This window comes from Equus przewalskii, chromosome 27, assembly GCF_037783145.1.
Source record: "Equus przewalskii isolate Varuska chromosome 27, EquPr2, whole genome shotgun sequence".
NCBI lineage: Eukaryota > Metazoa > Chordata > Mammalia > Perissodactyla > Equidae > Equus > Equus przewalskii.
In genome coordinates, this window is record NC_091857.1 from 39,499,740 (window position 1) to 39,517,005 (window position 17,266).

At 59.0% G+C, this 17,266-nt stretch overlaps 1 protein-coding gene across 6 annotated transcripts; it reads right to left on the minus strand.

The window, feature by feature from the left end:
• Window positions 1-1,410: 1,410 nt before the first annotated feature.
• CFAP410 (cilia and flagella associated protein 410) lies at window positions 1,411-14,320 on the minus strand. 6 transcript variants are annotated; one of them, XM_008541932.2, is made up of 7 exons: window positions 14,014-14,320; window positions 11,894-11,912; window positions 10,231-10,277; window positions 7,097-7,326; window positions 5,922-6,093; window positions 4,922-5,015; window positions 1,411-2,997 (listed from the first exon to the last, which is right to left on the minus strand). In XM_008541932.2, exons 1-7 carry the CDS (start codon window positions 14,088-14,090, stop codon window positions 2,866-2,868), a joined length of 771 nt encoding a protein of 256 aa, XP_008540154.2. In that variant the 5' UTR covers window positions 14,091-14,320; the 3' UTR covers window positions 1,411-2,865. The 6 variants fall into 6 exon arrangements, with proteins under 6 accessions (XP_008540154.2, XP_008540153.2, XP_070454179.1 ...); XM_008541931.2 differs by having other exon boundaries at window positions 1,411-3,033; window positions 14,014-14,189; XM_070598078.1 differs by lacking the exon at window positions 14,014-14,320 and adding an exon at window positions 12,758-12,915.
• Window positions 14,321-17,266: the final 2,946 nt, after the last annotated feature.

Consider the following 17,266-nt stretch of genomic DNA (forward strand, 5'->3'; position numbering starts at 1 on the left):
GGCAGGCAGCACTAGGCACAGGTCCCCTTGCTGGGATGGCAGATGTCCAGCTCCGTATCTCACTCAGTGCGGCCACCGTGAGCATCCACTCCTAGCTGGACTGGGACTCTCCCTCAGTTGGAGAGAACTCGGCAATCGCCACGGTGGCATCGGCTCGGCAGACCTGGGCTGTTCCTACGCCCTGGCGGGGACCCCTCAGGACCCCAGGCTTCCCAGAGAAATGCTGGCACCCATGTAACCATTTATAGCACCCCTTGAGAATCACTGTTCTCTGAGAATGCCAGCAGCCAAGACCCCTTGCTCCTTCTCTAATTTCCCAACTGCTCTGACTCCAGGACCCCCCGGGGGAGCTGTGAGCATGCCAGGGGCCCCTCTGGGGACAGAGGCCTCCATGCGTGCTTCCCCGGAGGGTGTGCATTGAAGAGAGCCACCAGTGTCTCCTCTAAACATGGCAGCCCCGGCTCAAGGACAATGTGGAAGATCTCCCCACTCCTGCTCCTGCTGAAAACCGCCCCCAGGCAACAAGAGCAAAGGGCCCCATGAACGCGTCTTCCCAGAACTCAGCGCTCACCTCCCGACCCGTGGGGGGCGCGGGGGCAAGGGCCCAGGCTCCCGGGCTGTGGGGGCCTCGGGGCCCAGCCGCAGTGCTGCGGGATGAAGGGCCCCACCTGCCGCAGGAGACACCCTCCTCCACACGGGAGGCTCGGGGTGGACGGCGGCCACCTCCTGGTCTGGTTCTGCTTCGGCCTGGCCCGGTCAGCATCACACGTTGGGCCAGGACTCAGTTCTGGGAGTGGAAGCCCCTCAGCTTGTCCTGTCGGGTAGTGATGGAACTCGCACAGCAGCGCATCAGCCGCTGGCCCGGACGACCCGCTGGGTGGTGCCTACAACACAGTGGCCACTCTCGTTCCTGGACAGCAGCTCCACGGTGAGGCACAGTGTGTCTGCCCACCTCTGGCTGCACTGACCAACGTTTCTGGCTGGGTGACATGCCCTCCTGGGGCTCAGTCCTCTCCCCTATAAACGGGGCTAACAGGACACACGCACATGGTGTAATGCCAACACTGGCTTTGCTCAAAAGCCCTGTTTTCAGAGGTACTTGGGAGAAGTTCAGAGCGGGGCCTGTGACGCACCCGTTAAAGACCCGAGGCCGTGGGTTCCAGGCTGGGGGATGTGCTGTCCTTGGTCCAGCTTGAGGGCTTCAAAAGGGCACCAAGTGAGCAGGTGGCTGGGGGCAGGACCTGGCGAGCTGGCGGAAGGCTCTGAGGGCGGCAGCTCACCCTGACTAGGGTCCAGTTCAACGGTCCCAATGAGGCACACCAGGTGACGAGGCAGGAGGGAAGTCAGCGTGAGCCCCCCCTGGTGGGAGGGGAAGGGACAGCATTCTTAATTTAACATAACCACGTCCAACTCGTTCTAACCGACACAACGCTTTATTGAGAGCGTCCGACATCCCATAATTACAAGAGAAGGAGCACACAGGCCCCGCAGCCACCCCGCCTGGATGCCCCCACGTGGCGACTCCTAGCTTCCCAGTGCTCAGCACTCACCCCCTGGTCCTGAAGAACTACAGAGCCCCCCACAGAGGAGCTGCCCGCCCTCAACCGGGCTTCGCCCAGCCGGTGCGCGGTGGCCTTCCTTCAAGAGCTGGGAACGGCCTGCAGCTCGAGTGCAGCTTCACCTTCAAGGAGGGCGCTGGTCTTCCAGCCGCTGGCGCTCCGTCACTGGTTTCTTGCCCGCCTTGTGGTTAAGTCACCCCTTCGATTTGTGTGGCTGTCACACAGCTGACACGTCCTCAGCTGGCACAGGGATGTGGTCATTCCCCCCAACAGGCAGCAAGGGGCGGACAGAACATCACTCTCTCCCTCTCCAGTCCCGTCATTTCGGCTCCAGTAGGAACAGACTTTTCTCTAATGGCTCGGGGCTCACACTCCTCCCCTTCCACGTGGAGGCATCCTCGGCTTTTGGGGGCACTAGTAAGGCCTGCCAAGGCTGGGCGTCACCGCCCACATCCCGTGCATCACGCAAGGCCTGAGACTCCTCCCAGAGGAAGAAAACATTTTACATGGTTTCCAGAAGGCTGCCCTTTCCGCCCGGCTGCTACACCTGTGGCCGCCCCTGATCCCCAAACAGAAGGGGCAGGCCTGTCTGTGCAAGGCCTCTCCTGCAGGGTCAGCACAAACCCTCGGCATGGCTTGGGGGCACTTACAAAGGGAGGAAGAAAAGAGGGGGTGTGGCCCTCCCAGCCCCCGCCATTCAGACACAACGTCCCGGGGCGGCAGGTGGCTGTGCGATTGCCAGTGCAAATCCGAGGGCAGCTTGTCTCTCTAAGGATGCCATCATTCTGGAAGTCTCTGGGGGGAAGAGAGGTCTATTCCATGACCGAGTCAAAGAACTGACATGGGAAAGCATGCATGAGCCACAGCTTTTACCTTTAAAAAGCATGTCAAGGCCACATCTGTCATTTAGGAAATGTCTGCTTCCAGATCAGATTCAGGAAAAATATTTATTAGGGAGAAAGGCCTGCAATGCCCACCTTCAGGAAGAGCCGGGTCAAGGCAGGCCCTCCTGATGGGCATTTGGGCCTGGGCCTGGGCTGTGGCCAGGGCCCCTCATGGTGGAGGGCACAGACACGGGGTCTGCCCGCCAGTGCCCAACACCCCTCCTGCCTTCGCCGGGTCACCGGTCCGCTCAGCTTCCCTGGGCAGGCTGAGGTGTCCTAAGGAAGCAGCCCTGTGGGCTGAGACTCAGCCCGGGGTGCAGCGGAGGCCGCGGCTGTGGCAGTGACCCCCACCTCCCAGGTGCTTGGGACTTCAGCACGGGCTCTTGCAAGGAGGGCCCGACTGCTCGGGGTCCCACTGACAGTCACTCCATGTCCTCCTGCAGCTCCTGCTTGTGCAGGGCCTGGAGCCGGCTGACCACGGTCTGGTGGACGGCCTCCAGCCCCTCGGCATCCAGCTCTCGCAGCAGCAGCAGGATGGCGGTCAGGACGTTGTTCTGGGGGCACAGAGAGTCACCGGCTAAGCACCATGCCTGCAAGGCCAGGAGGCACACCATGAGGTGACACACTGGGCCCTGGCTAGCATCACGTGCACATCATGGGTTACCGGCCTTCAGGAGGGGCGGGCCTTCCAGGCAACCAATGAGAGACCACACGGACGGAGACTTGGGCAGCCTGAAGCCACAGCCAGGCACTGGTGTGGCTCACTGCCTGCAGGGACTTCCCACACACAGACCCATCTCACGCTTACAGCACTGAGGCCCAGAGAGGCTGAGTAACTGGCCCTGGGTCACACAGCTGGTCAGTAGAGAGTGGGGATCAAAAGCAGGCTGAGAGGCCCAGGACGGTGCTCAGTAACACGTGCTAAGACACACACCTGGGAAATGGTGTGAGCCGGAGGCACTGCGATGTGAGATCTGCTCCGAGGCTCAGGGTCCACGCCCGCGCAGGGCCAGGGCCCTCCCTTCCTCTGAGTCCAGAGGCACATGCGCCTGCACCAGCAGCTGGGTGGTCTCTAGCCCGTGTTTGTGGGTGCAGTCTCAGTCTCCGGTCCACGGTCCTTGGGCTCTGCAGAGGCCCAGGCTTGGGGAGGGGGGTGTCCGGCCTCAGTGCCCTACAGGGACAGGCCTGCTCCTGGGGACTGGGTCTACATCCGGGCTCCTCCCGCAACGTGTCAGGGAAGTATGTGCATGGACCACGGAGCTGGCTCCTCATGGCCACCTTTCGGAGGAGGAAAGACCTGAGGGGACACTGACCTGCGGTGGGGAGGACGGGCCACAGGCCCGGCGACAGCTCCCTAGACTGGCCTTCAGTCTGCGGTCACATCTGTCTGCAGCTCTGGGGGACACTTTTCCCGGAGGGTGGGCTAGCCCTTTCCAAGGCCTGGGCCCCAGTGCCTCCACCTCTGTACTGCCCACAGGCTCTGCACGCGCTGCAGCCGGTCACTGAGTGGATGACTGAGCCCTAGCCCACGGTTTCAGGCGGCCCTCACCCTTTGACTGGGGGGCCCTGCCCATGTGAGCCCACATGGAGACCACAGCACGCTGATGGCTGTGGTCAGGCCAAGCTAGGCCCTGCAGGGCTGAAGACCGGCAGGCACCCTGGGAGCAGGGGCTGGGGGTCATGGGCCAAGCTAGCCATGGTGACTGGGTCCTCTGGGCCAATGACTGCCTCTGGCTCAGGGATGTGGGCAATTCCAGCTGATGAAACCAAGCCTGCGTGGGGGGCACACGGCAAAAAAACAGTTGTTTGCCGATAAGAGGACACACATGGGAAGAAATGTTCCCTGTCCTTCTGTTGGGTGTGAGCCTGGACCAGAGGAGCCAGCCCTGTGACCAGGGGAATGGGCCCAAGGACAAGCTAGAGGGACGTAGGTGGCAGACGGGAACCTGGAGAGGACCCACGTCTCCAACAATGTCACCCAGCTGCCCACATGACCTATTTCTTGTTGAGTCAACAACCTGTTATTCCTTACGGGGAAGCCTCCAGAACCATGGGGCCTGCTTTCTGGTCACTGCATGGTGACATGGCCCGCTCCCCCCGCCCCCTGCCCTGGCCAGGACAAGGAGGCCCACCTCTAACTGCAGGTGGGGTGCTGCTCCACAGCTGCAAACCTCTGCAGCCTCAGGTGCTGCATAGCAACCTATCCAACCCCAGGACAGACACGGGGCCCTTCATGCAGCTGGCCCTCGGCACAGCCCGCATGCTGGGAGGCCCAGCCGCACACGCCAGGCAGCCCTCCCCCCACCATTCTGTCACTTCCTATTAGCTCAGACCTGGAAACTGGCCGGTTTCCCACCTTCTGGGGCCTGGCTCTGTGAGTCCCTGTGGTGTCTCCAGCCCCCAGCCCCAAAAGTTCCCACATTGTGGGCAGAGGCAGCTATGGCCACCTCCAGCCAGGGCTGCCTCCATCACACTCACCCTGTTCCTGCGACTGCTCACGGCCTCCCTCTGTGAGAAGGATGGAAGCTGGTCCCTGGAAGGGGACTTCAGGCTGAGCTGCCCCTGGATGCCACTGGTGGGAGGGGGATGACAATGGTGCATGAGGCCTGAGGAACTTAGGGCCTGTCAGCACCTTCACTGATGTCTACAGCGTGTGATCCCAGATCCCCCGAGCATGGGACTAAGAGACTCCTGACAATGGACCCCTGCCCCAGTACGCAGGGAAACTCCCACTACGTGACACTGCTCTGGAGGTGGGAGCACTGGGTGAGAGGGTAGGACTGTTGGAATCGTGGCTGCAGCACTTATTTCCCTGTGATCTTGTTGGGGGCAACCTCTCTGCACCCCAAGCTCCCCCAGGGCTGGGGGGCACTAAACACAAAAGACGTGTGCGAGAGCCCCTGCCACGGGGGGTGGATGCAACTGCCCCACACTGAGGCGGCATCCATGGACGTCCCCACTGCAGGAAACAAGGGGCCCTTCATCTGCCAAGTGGACGCGCAGCCTGGTGGCCCCCTGTGAACACGGTCTCCACAACCCCTCCTTGTTCAGTTCTGCTCAAAACGCCGTGACAGTCAGTGAGCTGCCCTCGGAGGCCACCCAAGCCGCACCTGAGGTGCCCTGCAGGTCGGGAGGGCCTTTCCTCGGGGCCCACACGCCACCCACTGCCCCCTCCCCGGCTCCCCGAGGCTGAAGGGCTCAGGTGGCCACGGCCACAGAGCTTTCCCTCCCGCCCACTAACCCACCCACCACGTCCCACCTCCAGGCCCCTCCCTGCGGAGGGCAGGGTGCGGGGTCGCACAAGCTCCTGTGTCCCGCGCCTCCTCTTGGACATGCCTCTGACATGAGGTTGGGGGCAACTGAGAGCCACAGACCAGGAAGAACCACCCTGAACAGTTCCCTCACTCCCCAGGGACGCGGCCCATGGGAAGGCCTGGTGAGTCCGAGGGAGGACCTGGGACGGGCCCCGCTGGCGCACCTGGCCTCCTCCTCGCCGTAGCTCAGCGGGTCCCCTTGCGTCTCGGCAGTGGCGTTCATGGTGGTCAGGGTGTAGGACAGCTCCGGCTGGCCGTTCCCTGTGCCCTCTCTGCCGGGGCCCGTGACCTCCTCTCCCTCCAGCAACGCTCGGGACAGCTCCTCCTCAGTCACAGCTTCGGGTGAAGGAGAGGGGGCAAAAGCATCAGAGTGGCCTCAGACGTGCCAGCCCCACTAACCGCGGCTCCGTCCTCGCTGCGCCATCAGCCCAGTCTGCTTTAGAAAAGAGGCATCTGTCTGTCCACCCGATGGCCTGCAGCCCGAGAGCAGGGACAGTCCCGCCACCATCACATCCCCTGCCCCGGCACTCGCTGGACACAGCAGATGGTCAGCAACTGCTTGTGAATCTGAACTTCAGCATTTGCCAAAGGCAAACACTCACAAAAAACCCTAAATTAAGACAAATTTTAAAAAGAAACAGAATACACTGTATTCATTCCATTTCACTCACATGACAATTTCTCTGAAGTTTATGTTTTTAACATTGCTCACCTAGGAGAAAATAATTGTGCACGTGACAAGGATTAGGAACCAGCACACAGGGAACACCAGCGCACTCACTGGCTGGAGAGGATGGACTGGAATGGGCTGGACCTCCCGGAGGCCAGAGCACAAACGGCCCATGGCAGGCTGCTCGCCTCAAGGAAATGCAGGGGACACAGGTGAAAACTGACCATCCACATGTCCAGCAGGAGGAGCGCATACCTCCAGTGGGAGGGCGAGGAGTGAGGGAGCACCCTGACCTGGGGGCGGGAGCGCAGGGACACTGCCACCTTGGGTCCCGTGGACCAGCAGTGATCCCACTTGGCCCGCCCGGACACTCTCGTGTGCTCCCCAGGGTGCGTGGATGAGTGCTGGAGTGGAGGGTACTTAACAGGGAAAAAGGAGAAGCAACAGCTTCAGGGATAAACAGTTGTCAGGTTCACCCAAGAGACGCTGCCCTGTGTGCAGGGGTGGGGGGGCTGTGCCCTGTCACCGAACGACAGTGACTTTGGAAGGAGCAGCACAAATCTGGGGACAGCTCCTGAGGAGACTACAGGGGGGTTGCCTCCGCGAGGTCTGTGGGGTCAGTTTGCAGAGGGCAGAGAGCCGGGTCGCGTGAGCTGTGGGGACGCCTACTCTGGTTGTCCAGCTTCTGCAGGTGCGGCAGGTTGCGCAGGACGGTCATGCGGTAGACGTGTGGGTTGGGGCCGCAGCACGGGTTCTCGGCCAGCCAGAGCACGCGCAGGCGCGGCAGGCCCTTCAGGTAGAAGAGCTCGGCCAGGCTGGGGATGCGGTTCTTGCGCAGGTAGAGCTCGCTCAGCTGCCGGCACTGGCTCACGGGCTCCAGTGTGGAGACGCCGTTGACACTGCACAGAGACGCCTGGTTAGCAGCGCCGCCCACGCCCCCACGCTGCCAGCACCCTCCGCACTGTGCGTCTCGTCTCAGTTGTGAATGTGGTAGAGAAAAACACTACCAGGTCTGCGCCCTCCTTAAACGTGTGTCAACATCGGCTGCAATGAGTCAGGCTCAACACGACCCCCCGAGAGCTCAGAGCAGCGAGCTTCAGGGTGGGGAGGCCCTCGGCTGGGAACGTTCTGGCCTCCCGCCCTGTTTAGTCCTCATGGGAGAAGGCATGTTTCACTCTCCTGGACCAGGGAAGAAACTGAGGTCTCCCAAGGGCTCCGGCACTGTGCCCCAGAGCAGGCAGTGCCAGAAAAGCCCACGGCGAGCGTAAGCAAGCTCCACGTTACACGGACCGGGCACCAAACTCCCGAAGCCCACGTTTAGAAAAGAAACCAAGCGTATGGGTTCAAAGTTCGTTCCAGAGAGTTGTGCACGCATCAGAGACAGAAAACCACCCGGGGTTGAGGCAGACAGCTGAGGGTCTAAACTGACCTGGGCAGACACCCACCCTCCTCCCCTCTCAGACAGACCGGGCCGCTCACACCCGCCCAGCTCAGGGTGGTGGCCTCCTTTGGCAGCAGAGCCCCAGCTGGCTGTGCCCAGCCAAAGTGCCACACGGGCCGGGCGCGTTCCTCCTCCACAGCTCTGTGGGACGCCACTGTTCCCTGCAGAGCTGGCAGCTGAGAGCCAGGCTACTCTGTGGGACCCTCCCAACGTGCTAGACCTATCTAGAACATTCTTTCCTGGAGGCTGCATTTGAGTTTGGCATGCACCTTGAAGGGACGCCACGATTCTTCCCTCAGGGACATCACAGTGAACACTCACTTGTTCACGCAGTTACTGGCGTGGAGTGCTGTGCTCAGTACGTGGGTTATTTCACTTAGCAGCTAGGTACAAGGTCGACACCACTTGCTCTTGAGCAAAACTCAGGCTTTGGAATCCTCAAGATCGAGGAGCTGCCCAGGCACAGGCAGTTGGTGCAAAGCGAGGATTTGACCCTGCAGCCTGGCCTGGAGGCCTCCTTCTTGACCACGGGGCTGACACTGCCTCTGCTAGGGGCTGAATGCTCGTGTCCTCCCCAGATCCCTATGTTGAATCGGAACCCCCAGTGCGGTGTTGGCAGGAAGGCCTTTGGAAGGCAAGCAGGTCATGGGGGTAGAGCCCTCATGAATGGGATTAGTGCCCTAAAAAAGGGACCTCAGAGAGTTGCCCGGCCTTTCCACCGTCAGAGGACATAGTGAGGAGACGGCCACCTGTGAACCAGGAAGAGGGCCCTCCCCAGACACCGAAACTGCTGGTACCCTCATCTCAGACTTCCAGCCCCCAGATCGCGAGAAAGGAGCGTCTGCTGTTTGAGGAATTCTGTCACAGCGGCTGGGACGGACTAGGACAGCCTTCCCACCCACAGGCACCAAGCCCAAAGGGAAATTACTTCACCCACAAAAGGACTGCCAGCCTGCACTCAGGCAGCAGTTCCCACAGGCGTGGCCCCACTAGTTTCAAGGCAGCCAACATGCAGACACCGTGCCCCCGAGCTCGGTCAACAACCCTGTGTGCCGTCCTTCCTCCGAGCTGTGCACACAAGGACCTGCAGCTCAGCGGCCCAGAATCGCCCAGACAGTGTGTGGCAGGGACGGGGTTGAAGCCACCCCTGACTCCGAGTTTCCTGCTGTTCTGGGGGAAGGAAAAGCCATCATTTGTCAGGTCAGGCTTCTGGGACACGGGCTCAAGTCCCAGCGTCACTGATATCCTGACGAGTAAGTGACGCACAGGCTGCCATGTGCACACCTGGCACACGCTCCGCCTTCCTGATTGCAGCCACTCCTCATGCCATGGGGCAGGTGCTGGTGTTACCTCTGTGCTACAGACAGGGAAACCGAGGCACAGAGGTCCAAGGCTTTCCCCAAGGTGGGAGAGCAGCACCAGGCCCAGTCCTTCATCTCATGAGAAGGCACGGCACCCACAGGATGGGCTCAGGCTGGGGCTAGGGGTGCTGTGAGCACAAGGTGGGCAGACAGGGGGTCCACAAAGTGACCGCAGAAGGCTCAAAGGAGAAGGAGCTGAGGGGCTGGTGAGGGACAAATGGTGGCCGGCCATGTGATCAGGAAGGTAAGTCACGGGGGTCTGCACGGGATCAAAGGCCTGGGATGGCCACACTCAGGAGTTCCGGAACCTTCTGAACTACCAAACAGGGAGAGTCTGCCTTCCTTGCAGGGTTTAAATGCCGTGGTTTTACACGGGAGGACCTGCAGAAAGCGCCCACCCCAGCATCTGGCAAGCAGTGGCTGTCCACAAGTGTGGGCTCCCTCCCGGGTCCAGACGGGCAGGAGGGAGGTCGGGAGCAGAAGGCGCTCCCCCCTCCCCACATCCCTCCAAACAGTTCCCAGCTGCCTGGAATCCCAGTGACAGTACTGGGTTCGTTCAAGGTTTCCTAAGTCTGTTAAAAGGCCAACAGCTCTGGAAGAGGTAACTATACTCAATGACAGATCAGGTGCTGCACAGAAACTGGCAGAGCTCCTGGCAGGGAGGGAACCAGGAGGGCAGAAAAGGCTGGGGTGCCGGGGCACACGCGGCCACTGTGAGGGCAGCTGCTCATCATTAAGAGGCTGCACGCACTGACTGGCGAGGGTGGGCAGGGACGCAGCAGGGCGTGCTCAGCCGGGAGCCCAGGGTGCCTCCAGAAAGGCGGGCAGAGCGCGAGGAGCACCAGGTTCTTCACTGGCCTTGGGCCGCCTTGGCCCTGAAGCGGCCCCCAGACTTTCCCTGGGAGTTTTCAGGTTATCGAACGCCACGCGGATCTGGGGAGGGATGTGAGGGTCCTCCTCCAAGCCCCAGTGACTTAGAGTGATGGCAGGGGTTTAGGTACCTGAGGGTGATCACTTCCAGGCTGGGCATTTCCCGGCAGATGGAGATCTAGGAAGGAAAAGGATTGATGAAAACAAACATATGGAGACAGAGATTAGATCAGTGGCTACCAGAGGGGCAGAGGGTGGGGAGGGCGAGAGGGGTAAAGGGGCACGTGTGTGTGTTGATGGACGGCAGCTAGACTTTTGGTGGTGAACATGAAGCAGTCTATACGTATAAGTCAAAACATGACATATGCCTGAGAATTATATAACGTTATAAACCGATGTGCCCTCAGAAAAAAAAAATAAGGAACGTGATTGCAAACATCACTGGGAACGGGCTCTGTGACGTCAGCTTTCTATCAGCCCAACAGAGAAACCAGCTGGGGGTGGAGTCTCCTCCACTTCAAGGGCCTTGGTGGAGTAGCCCCCTCACCTCGCCGGGCTCGCACACAATAGGCAAGAGCACGCTGTGCTCTGTGTCATGCTCCTCTCTCAGCCTAGACATTCCCTGGACCAGGAGGAGAAATGGGTGTGCTCTCTCCAAAACTTTAAAACAGCATCGTTACCACAAACCCTGCCAGCTGTTGAGACGGGGCATTCCTAATTTCAGATGCCCTCAAAGCACATCAGGTGAGGGGACCTCAGTGCCCCTATGCTGGACAGAGAACCTTCCTCTTGCTGTCCCTGACGTGCAAGGCAAGGATGGAAGCCCCTTCTTGCCAACACTGCTGGGCCAAAAGGGAGACAGGCTTGAAACCGGATCTCGGATCACGTTAACACTGTGGATGCAGTGGAAAGAGCAATGAGGGTGGCCCATAAAGGCATCCATCCTGTAAGACCCCAAATATCTGTGGGCCTGCCATACGCTGGCCTGGAGCCAGACGGGCCCCGGACCTCGCCTGACCTCAACCAGCTCAGTCTGGTCAGAACTCTTCGTACTCACAGCGGGTCTGTTTCGTGCTATGCCAGTGCTTTGGTTTCGGGGGTTTTTGCTGCTGAGTCAGCAGCACTTCAGCTATGGCAGGAGGTGGAATGAGCTTTTCTGGACAGCCCAGCTGCTCAGCATTTCCAACTTTGTTTTTAAGGAAAGCTGCAGTTCAAGTTACAAAACAAAAGGAAATAAGAAAGAAATAGCTGGCACACAGTCTGTGCAAGTTGGCGACATTGAGTCTAGGAGTGAGAGAGAGAGAAAAGGAAAGAAATCTATTCCCAGAGCCACAGCCCAGCTCAGTTCTGTGCACCGTCCCCCCACGAGGCCCCATCTGTTCCTGCCATGGGGATGTGGGGGAGCATGATGCTGGATCTGACCGAGGGGAGCTGAAGTGAGGACCCTCCTCAGTGACAGGAAGTCCAGGAACCTATAGAAAAAGAGCCCAGCCAAGTGCACTTCTCTGTAAAGTAAAGCAAGCCCCCTGGGATTCCTCCCTTCGGACCCTCTCTCTCCTCTGTGAGACCTGCAGGACACAGGAGCCTTCCATCCACATGAGAACGTTCAAAGCAACTTCAGAATAAACTCGAGCATAGAGAGCATTTTTTTCATTAGTGGTTCTGCTTTACAAAGTACCAGATTAGGGGGTGAACTGAATGGGTGCCCTTCTGTCAGTTTAACACTTCTCTTGGGGAAGAGGCGACAACTTTTGGGATCAGAGAGCATTTGGAGATGATTGACATAATACTTACATCTGTGAGGCGGCTGCCCCTGGGGAAGAAAAGACACACATACTTTAATTTTGTTAAAGCTGAATACAAAAAGTTAAAAACAGAAATTCCAAAAATTAGAGACAGATGCCTACAAACTTTAATTGTAGACCAATGTCTATGATTTCAATGACAAAGTAAAAGAAAGCTTGCCCATGTTACTGATGAAAGTGTCAAACACTTCTTGGTTGATTTAGAACAAAACTATCTATGCGTGATGCTGGAGGGTTACTTCTCAGAGGAGCCGTAGAGGTTGCTCCGTTTGGAGGATCTGCGCATTCTCAAGGCTGTCACATTAGGATAATTTCCGTCACTAATATAAATAAACAAGGGAGTCTTTATAAGAGGCCAAATCGAAAGGCTAAACATGCAACTTATGAAACACACTTTAGAAAGCCTGAAATAGGGCGGTTGTTTCTCCCTGCCTAGAGAAAGCATGACGGCCCCATGCAGAACAAAGGAAGGCTTTATTGAAAACAAATGAGGGGATATTGTGGCCAAAATACCAGCTGTGCCAGAGCAAGAGCAAGGCTTAATGAACAGGCAGAGATCACTGCAGTCAATCGGCCAGCACTGGTAGGAGAAAGGTCTGCTCTCGGCTCCCCCGCCACGTCCCCCCCCAACCGTCCAGAGGCGCATGAAGCCTCACTCCGAGTCCCCAGGGAACCAGGCAGGTCTTTCATGAGTTTAGGAAGCACTTCGGCTCCTTCCTCGGCCCAGCTAGACCTGGCCACCCTGCCTTTGAGTCTGCACTGACCCCACAGCACCTATTACTGAATCATTACTTTAGAGTCAGTTCTCTCTCTTTCCCCGACAAATGGTATTGTAGAAATTAATAAAAGACACCTTAACTCAGTTGGAGTCAGGAAGGCCCATAGCGGGAGCTCCCACACCCATCACACACCCTCGATTACACCAAACAGGAAGCACCTTCCACGGGAAACACAGCTACTTTTCTACTGAAGGAAGCCTTCTTTCCTCACCAGGCAACAGTCCAGCCAATCAGAAACACTGCAGCTCAGCCAATGAGAAATGCCTCAGCCCAGCCAATGAGAAATGCCTCAGCCCAGCCAATAGAAATGCCACAGCTCAGCCAATGAGAAATGCCACAGCCCAGCCAATGAGAAATGCCTCAGCCCAGCCAATGAGAAATGCCACAGCCCAGCCAATGAGAAATGCCACAGCTCAGCCAATGAGAAATGCCACAGCCCAGCCAATGAGAAATGCCACAGCCCTGCCAATGAGAAATGCCACAGCTCAGCCAATGAGAAATGCCACAGCTCAGCCAATGAGAAGCACTGCAGCTCAGCCAATGAGAAGCCATTGCTGCCCTGAACTGCTACTTTCCACAAGTGGACTTTCCTTTAGGACAGCCCCTCCCGCTCCCCCTTTTTCTCTATAAAAGCAGCTCCCCTCCTTCCAGATTTGCCTGTGGTTCACTATAGCTTGCACATCACCAATTGCAATTCTTTTGGCTATTCTTGAATAAACCCATTTTGAGTAAAATAACAAGCAGATTTGCTTTTTAAGTTGACAGTATTAATCACCTTGATCTCCCACCTTATTTGGAGAGTTGGCTCCCAATGACTGGCAATGTCAGAAATCAGCCCCATCCACGGAAGGATCTATCTGCCCCACTAAGGCTATCTAGAAGTCTTGGGGGGAGGTCACCGGCCCAGGGAGGAGGTGCAAGGCAGGAGGGTCCTTGCCCCAGGGAGGAGGTGTCGGGAAGGGGGATCTCCACCCCAGGGAAGAGGTGTCAGGCAGAGGGGCCTTCGTCCCATGGAGAAGGTGCTGGGCAGGGGGTCCTCCCCCTAAAGAAGAGGTGTCAGGCGGGGGCCCTCGCTCCAGGGAAGAGGTGTCAGGCTGAGGGGTCTCCGCTCCAGGGAGAGGGTGTCAGGCAGGGGTCCCCACTCTTGGGAAGAGGTGTCAGGCAGAGGGGTCCTCGCCCCAGGGAGGGGGTGTCAGGCTGGGGTCCCCGCTCCAGGGAGGGGGTGTCAGGCGGGGGTCCCCGCTCCAGGGAAGAGGTGTCAGGCACAGGGGTCCCTGCCCCAGGGAGGGGGTGCCGGGCAGCGGGGACGACGCGTAGGACGGCCCCTCACCAGCAGTTGAGCTTCCGCACGCTGTGCAGCTCCGAGGCCTTGGCCCGGGACAGGACCATCTTCCGCGTCAGCTTCATGGCGGCTGCAGCTCACCCCAAACCCCTGCCCGGCAGCCAACCGCCCGCTACCCCTCAGGATATCTGCAAGGCTGCGGCGCGTCTCCAGGGGCGGAGCCCGCGTCGTCAGGGGCGGATCCTGCGAGCCCATTGGCCACTCGGTGAGGGGGCGGGACGGCGCGAGCGCAGTGGGGCCGCCTGGGCTTCCGCTCCGCGTGTTGGCTCCGCTCTTGCTCGCGCGGCCCGGCCCCTGGGCCGCGCGCCTGGTCCCGCGCATGCGCGGCGCCTGGATGCCCAGCCCTGACGCATTTCTGCTGAGACTCGGGTTGAAGACCGCCCGGAGCCCCGAACCCCGAGTCTAGGCCTCCAGCCCCGAACATCGAGCCCCGAGCTCGGAACGCTGGCCCCCCCAGCTCCAACCCCAGACCCGAGCCCCATCCCTCAGCCCGCATCCCCCAGACCCGAGACTTCAGCCCGGAGCCCAGAGCATGGAGGTGATGGTCTCTGAACTGCCCCGAATCACGGGGGTTTAAACTGTTGAGATGGAAATCCAGGGCGGTCCTAGAGCTGGGTCGATTTCCTTGCTCCCTTCAGCGTTTAAGGAAGGGAGGCAGGTGCCAAAGATACGAGCCGGCGCTAACAGACCTCACGAGTGTTCAGACTTCTCAGAGATCAAAGGCTGCGTTCAGACAGACATCTGGGCTCTCAGACCTGTCAGAGGGGAGGGAACCAGACTTCAGGCAGCCTCCTCTGAGACTCCTCTCCTCTGGGCCCCTGTCCTGTCTTCGGCCTTTGGAGCCGGGTCTCAGCAAAGACCCTGCTAAGTCATCCCCCAGGCCTTGGTGTCTAACACCTCATTATCTGATGAAGTTCCCCATCCCCCAAGTGACATCTTGGCCTGCCTTTAGCAAGATCCCCTACCCTCCAAGTCTCTCGGTCATGTTCCATCCACTGGCCCCTCACTCGGCTCCTTGGCTGTACATCCCCAGCTGTCCTTGTATTAGGAGTTGAGCCCAATCTCTCTCCCCTATTACAATTGTCTTGAATAAGTTTTCCTTACCCTTTAAACAAGTGTCAGAATAGTTTCTTCTTTAACAGAGGGCAAAGGTTGCTTTCCCAGGATGTCACAGCAACATCGGAAGCCCAGGGCCTTGAGACTGGGGGAGGACCTGCCTGTACCAGGGACCAGTGGCATGACAAGGGAGTGTGATTCCGTGGGGGAGAGTGGAATTTTGCTGTGGGATCTACCATCCAACCCACCCCTGCCGTTTTTATCGTAAAGACAATGTAGGGGACTCGGATAAGAGAAAAACATTCCTGCAGCAGTTCAACAGTGGCTGCCGTTTTCTGTCTTTTGTCCCGTGTGCCGTATTTTGCTGGTCTGTGGGGTGCTCTGAGGGGCTTGCCCATCAGATGCTTGCCCCAAGCCCTCTCATCAATGCCTGCATGAGGTGGCCCAAAAGTGCCGTGCGACCTCCTCAGGGAACAAAGGACTTTGGCGTTCTTTGGAGAGGAGGGCAAGCTCACAAACATGCCAGTCAGAGCTGTCGAGTGGATGCCAGTAGTACTCCTGGGGTACCGGGTACCAGGGCTTGAGAGGGCTGCTCTCGTGTTGGAGGCCTGCAGTCACAGAGAACCATGGTTTTGGTGGTGGCCTGCACGGGCACTGTGGGCCCATGACATGGAGGAAATGTTCCAGGAGTAGGACTGCCGGGAGGCTGGGGAATGAGGAAGGGCGCTGTGCTGAGGGTGGCGATGGGTGGTTGTTGGGTTAGGGTCTCAGAGCAGTGTGTTCCAAGTTCTTAGCCACTAAGAGGCTGAGAATGATTTGACTAATGAGGCTTGAGCTGAGGGAGATGCAGACACTGAAGCTCAGCCCCACCAAGAGCAGTGGGAAGCTTCCAGAAGGTCCGGGCTGCATGAGCCTGCAGAGGGCCTCTGGCTGTCCCCAGTGAGGAGTCACATCAGGTGGACAGGGATGAGCAGGTGCTGCGGGAGCTGTGGAGGGCAGGCTGGGCCTACAGGAGCTGCAGAGTATCCAGAGACTGCCCAGGGTGTGGATAAGGATGCTGCTGGCAGGAGACAGGCGTCTCCAGGATCTGGTCCTGGGGGAGACTGAGCAGGCATGTGATGGCGTTGTACACTGTGAACGATGCCAGTAGGCAGGCTGCTGATGGGGAGAGGGCTTTCGGGTTGCTGGCCCTGCTTGTCCTGGGCTTGATCCCACCTGGCCAAGATGGCATCTCTGTCTTCTACTTGGACTGGGGTGGCCAGGTGAAGGGGACAGTCCAGGTGCGGGGGCGAGCTATGCCAAGGAGGGCTGTGGGATAGGCCCCAGCTCTCTAGCCTTGCCAGTCTGGTGCCTGCCCCTGACAGCACCCGAGGGGTGGGACCTCGCTGTGAGAGCGCTGCACCTGGAGTTTTGCGTAGGTGATGGGGGTGAAGGAAGAGAGGTGTGGAGACCCAGAAGCTCTGCCTGGAGCAGGTCAAGGAGCTCATAGCGAGGGCGTGTGCATTTCCCTGCACCAAGAAATCACTATGGAGTGGGGACCACTCCTCCCTGAGTCCAGCGGCCTGGGCGTCTGGCAGGAAAAATCTCAGCTGAAGGTGAGGCTGGGCTCCTGCCAGCCACCCACACAGAGGGAGGAGGAGGGGACAGGCCTGCTCATGGCTCTCCAGCCTCTGGGTGCTTCTGCAGCCCCGGCCACTTCCAGGTGGCTGAACGAGAGGGTGGTTGGGGTGTGAACTAGTTGAAGGTCCCGCTGATTCAGTTGACCTTGGTAAAGTGAGGATTCTTTGTGCCATAAATAGAAGTTCAGTGGTTTGGGTTGTGTCGTTGTGCCTTTTCCAGAACGCCCTTCCCTGTGTAGCTCCAGGGCGATACGACCCAAAGAGAAACTGGCATCGAGGCTCTGGAAGGTGGGGGAAGAGCAGTGGCCATCTCACCCGCAGGCCCCCCTGGTCAGAGAAGGGGAGACAGACGTAGAGGGCGGCGGGGTCTTCCCTGAGGCACGTCCTCTTCCCAAGCGGCAGCCAGCTCTTCTCCCCTCGCTGTCAACTCGCAGGGGCAGGAGCTCTGAAGGGGCCATGGCTGTCCACAGCCTCTCCACCAGCCCCTTGTGGGGCCGCCTCCGGAGCTGACATGTACATCTCCCCCACTCCCAGGCAAGCTCCCTCCTGTGGTCCTGCCTGCCTGC

Excerpts from the sequence above, each read along its gene's own strand:
- CFAP410 (XM_008541931.2), bottom strand. The coding sequence starts at position 14,090 with ATGAAGCTGACGCGGAAGATGGTCCTGTCCCGGGCCAAGGCCTCGGAG. Across the intron at positions 7,327-10,230 it reads CTGGAAGTGATCACCCTCAG|TGTCAACGGCGTCTCCACAC; the intron begins GTACCTAAACCC and ends GTCTCTGTGCAG. Across the intron at positions 5,016-5,921 it reads TACGGCGAGGAGGAGGCCAG|TGGCATCCAGGGGCAGCTCA; the intron begins GTGCGCCAGCGG and ends CCCTCCCACCAG.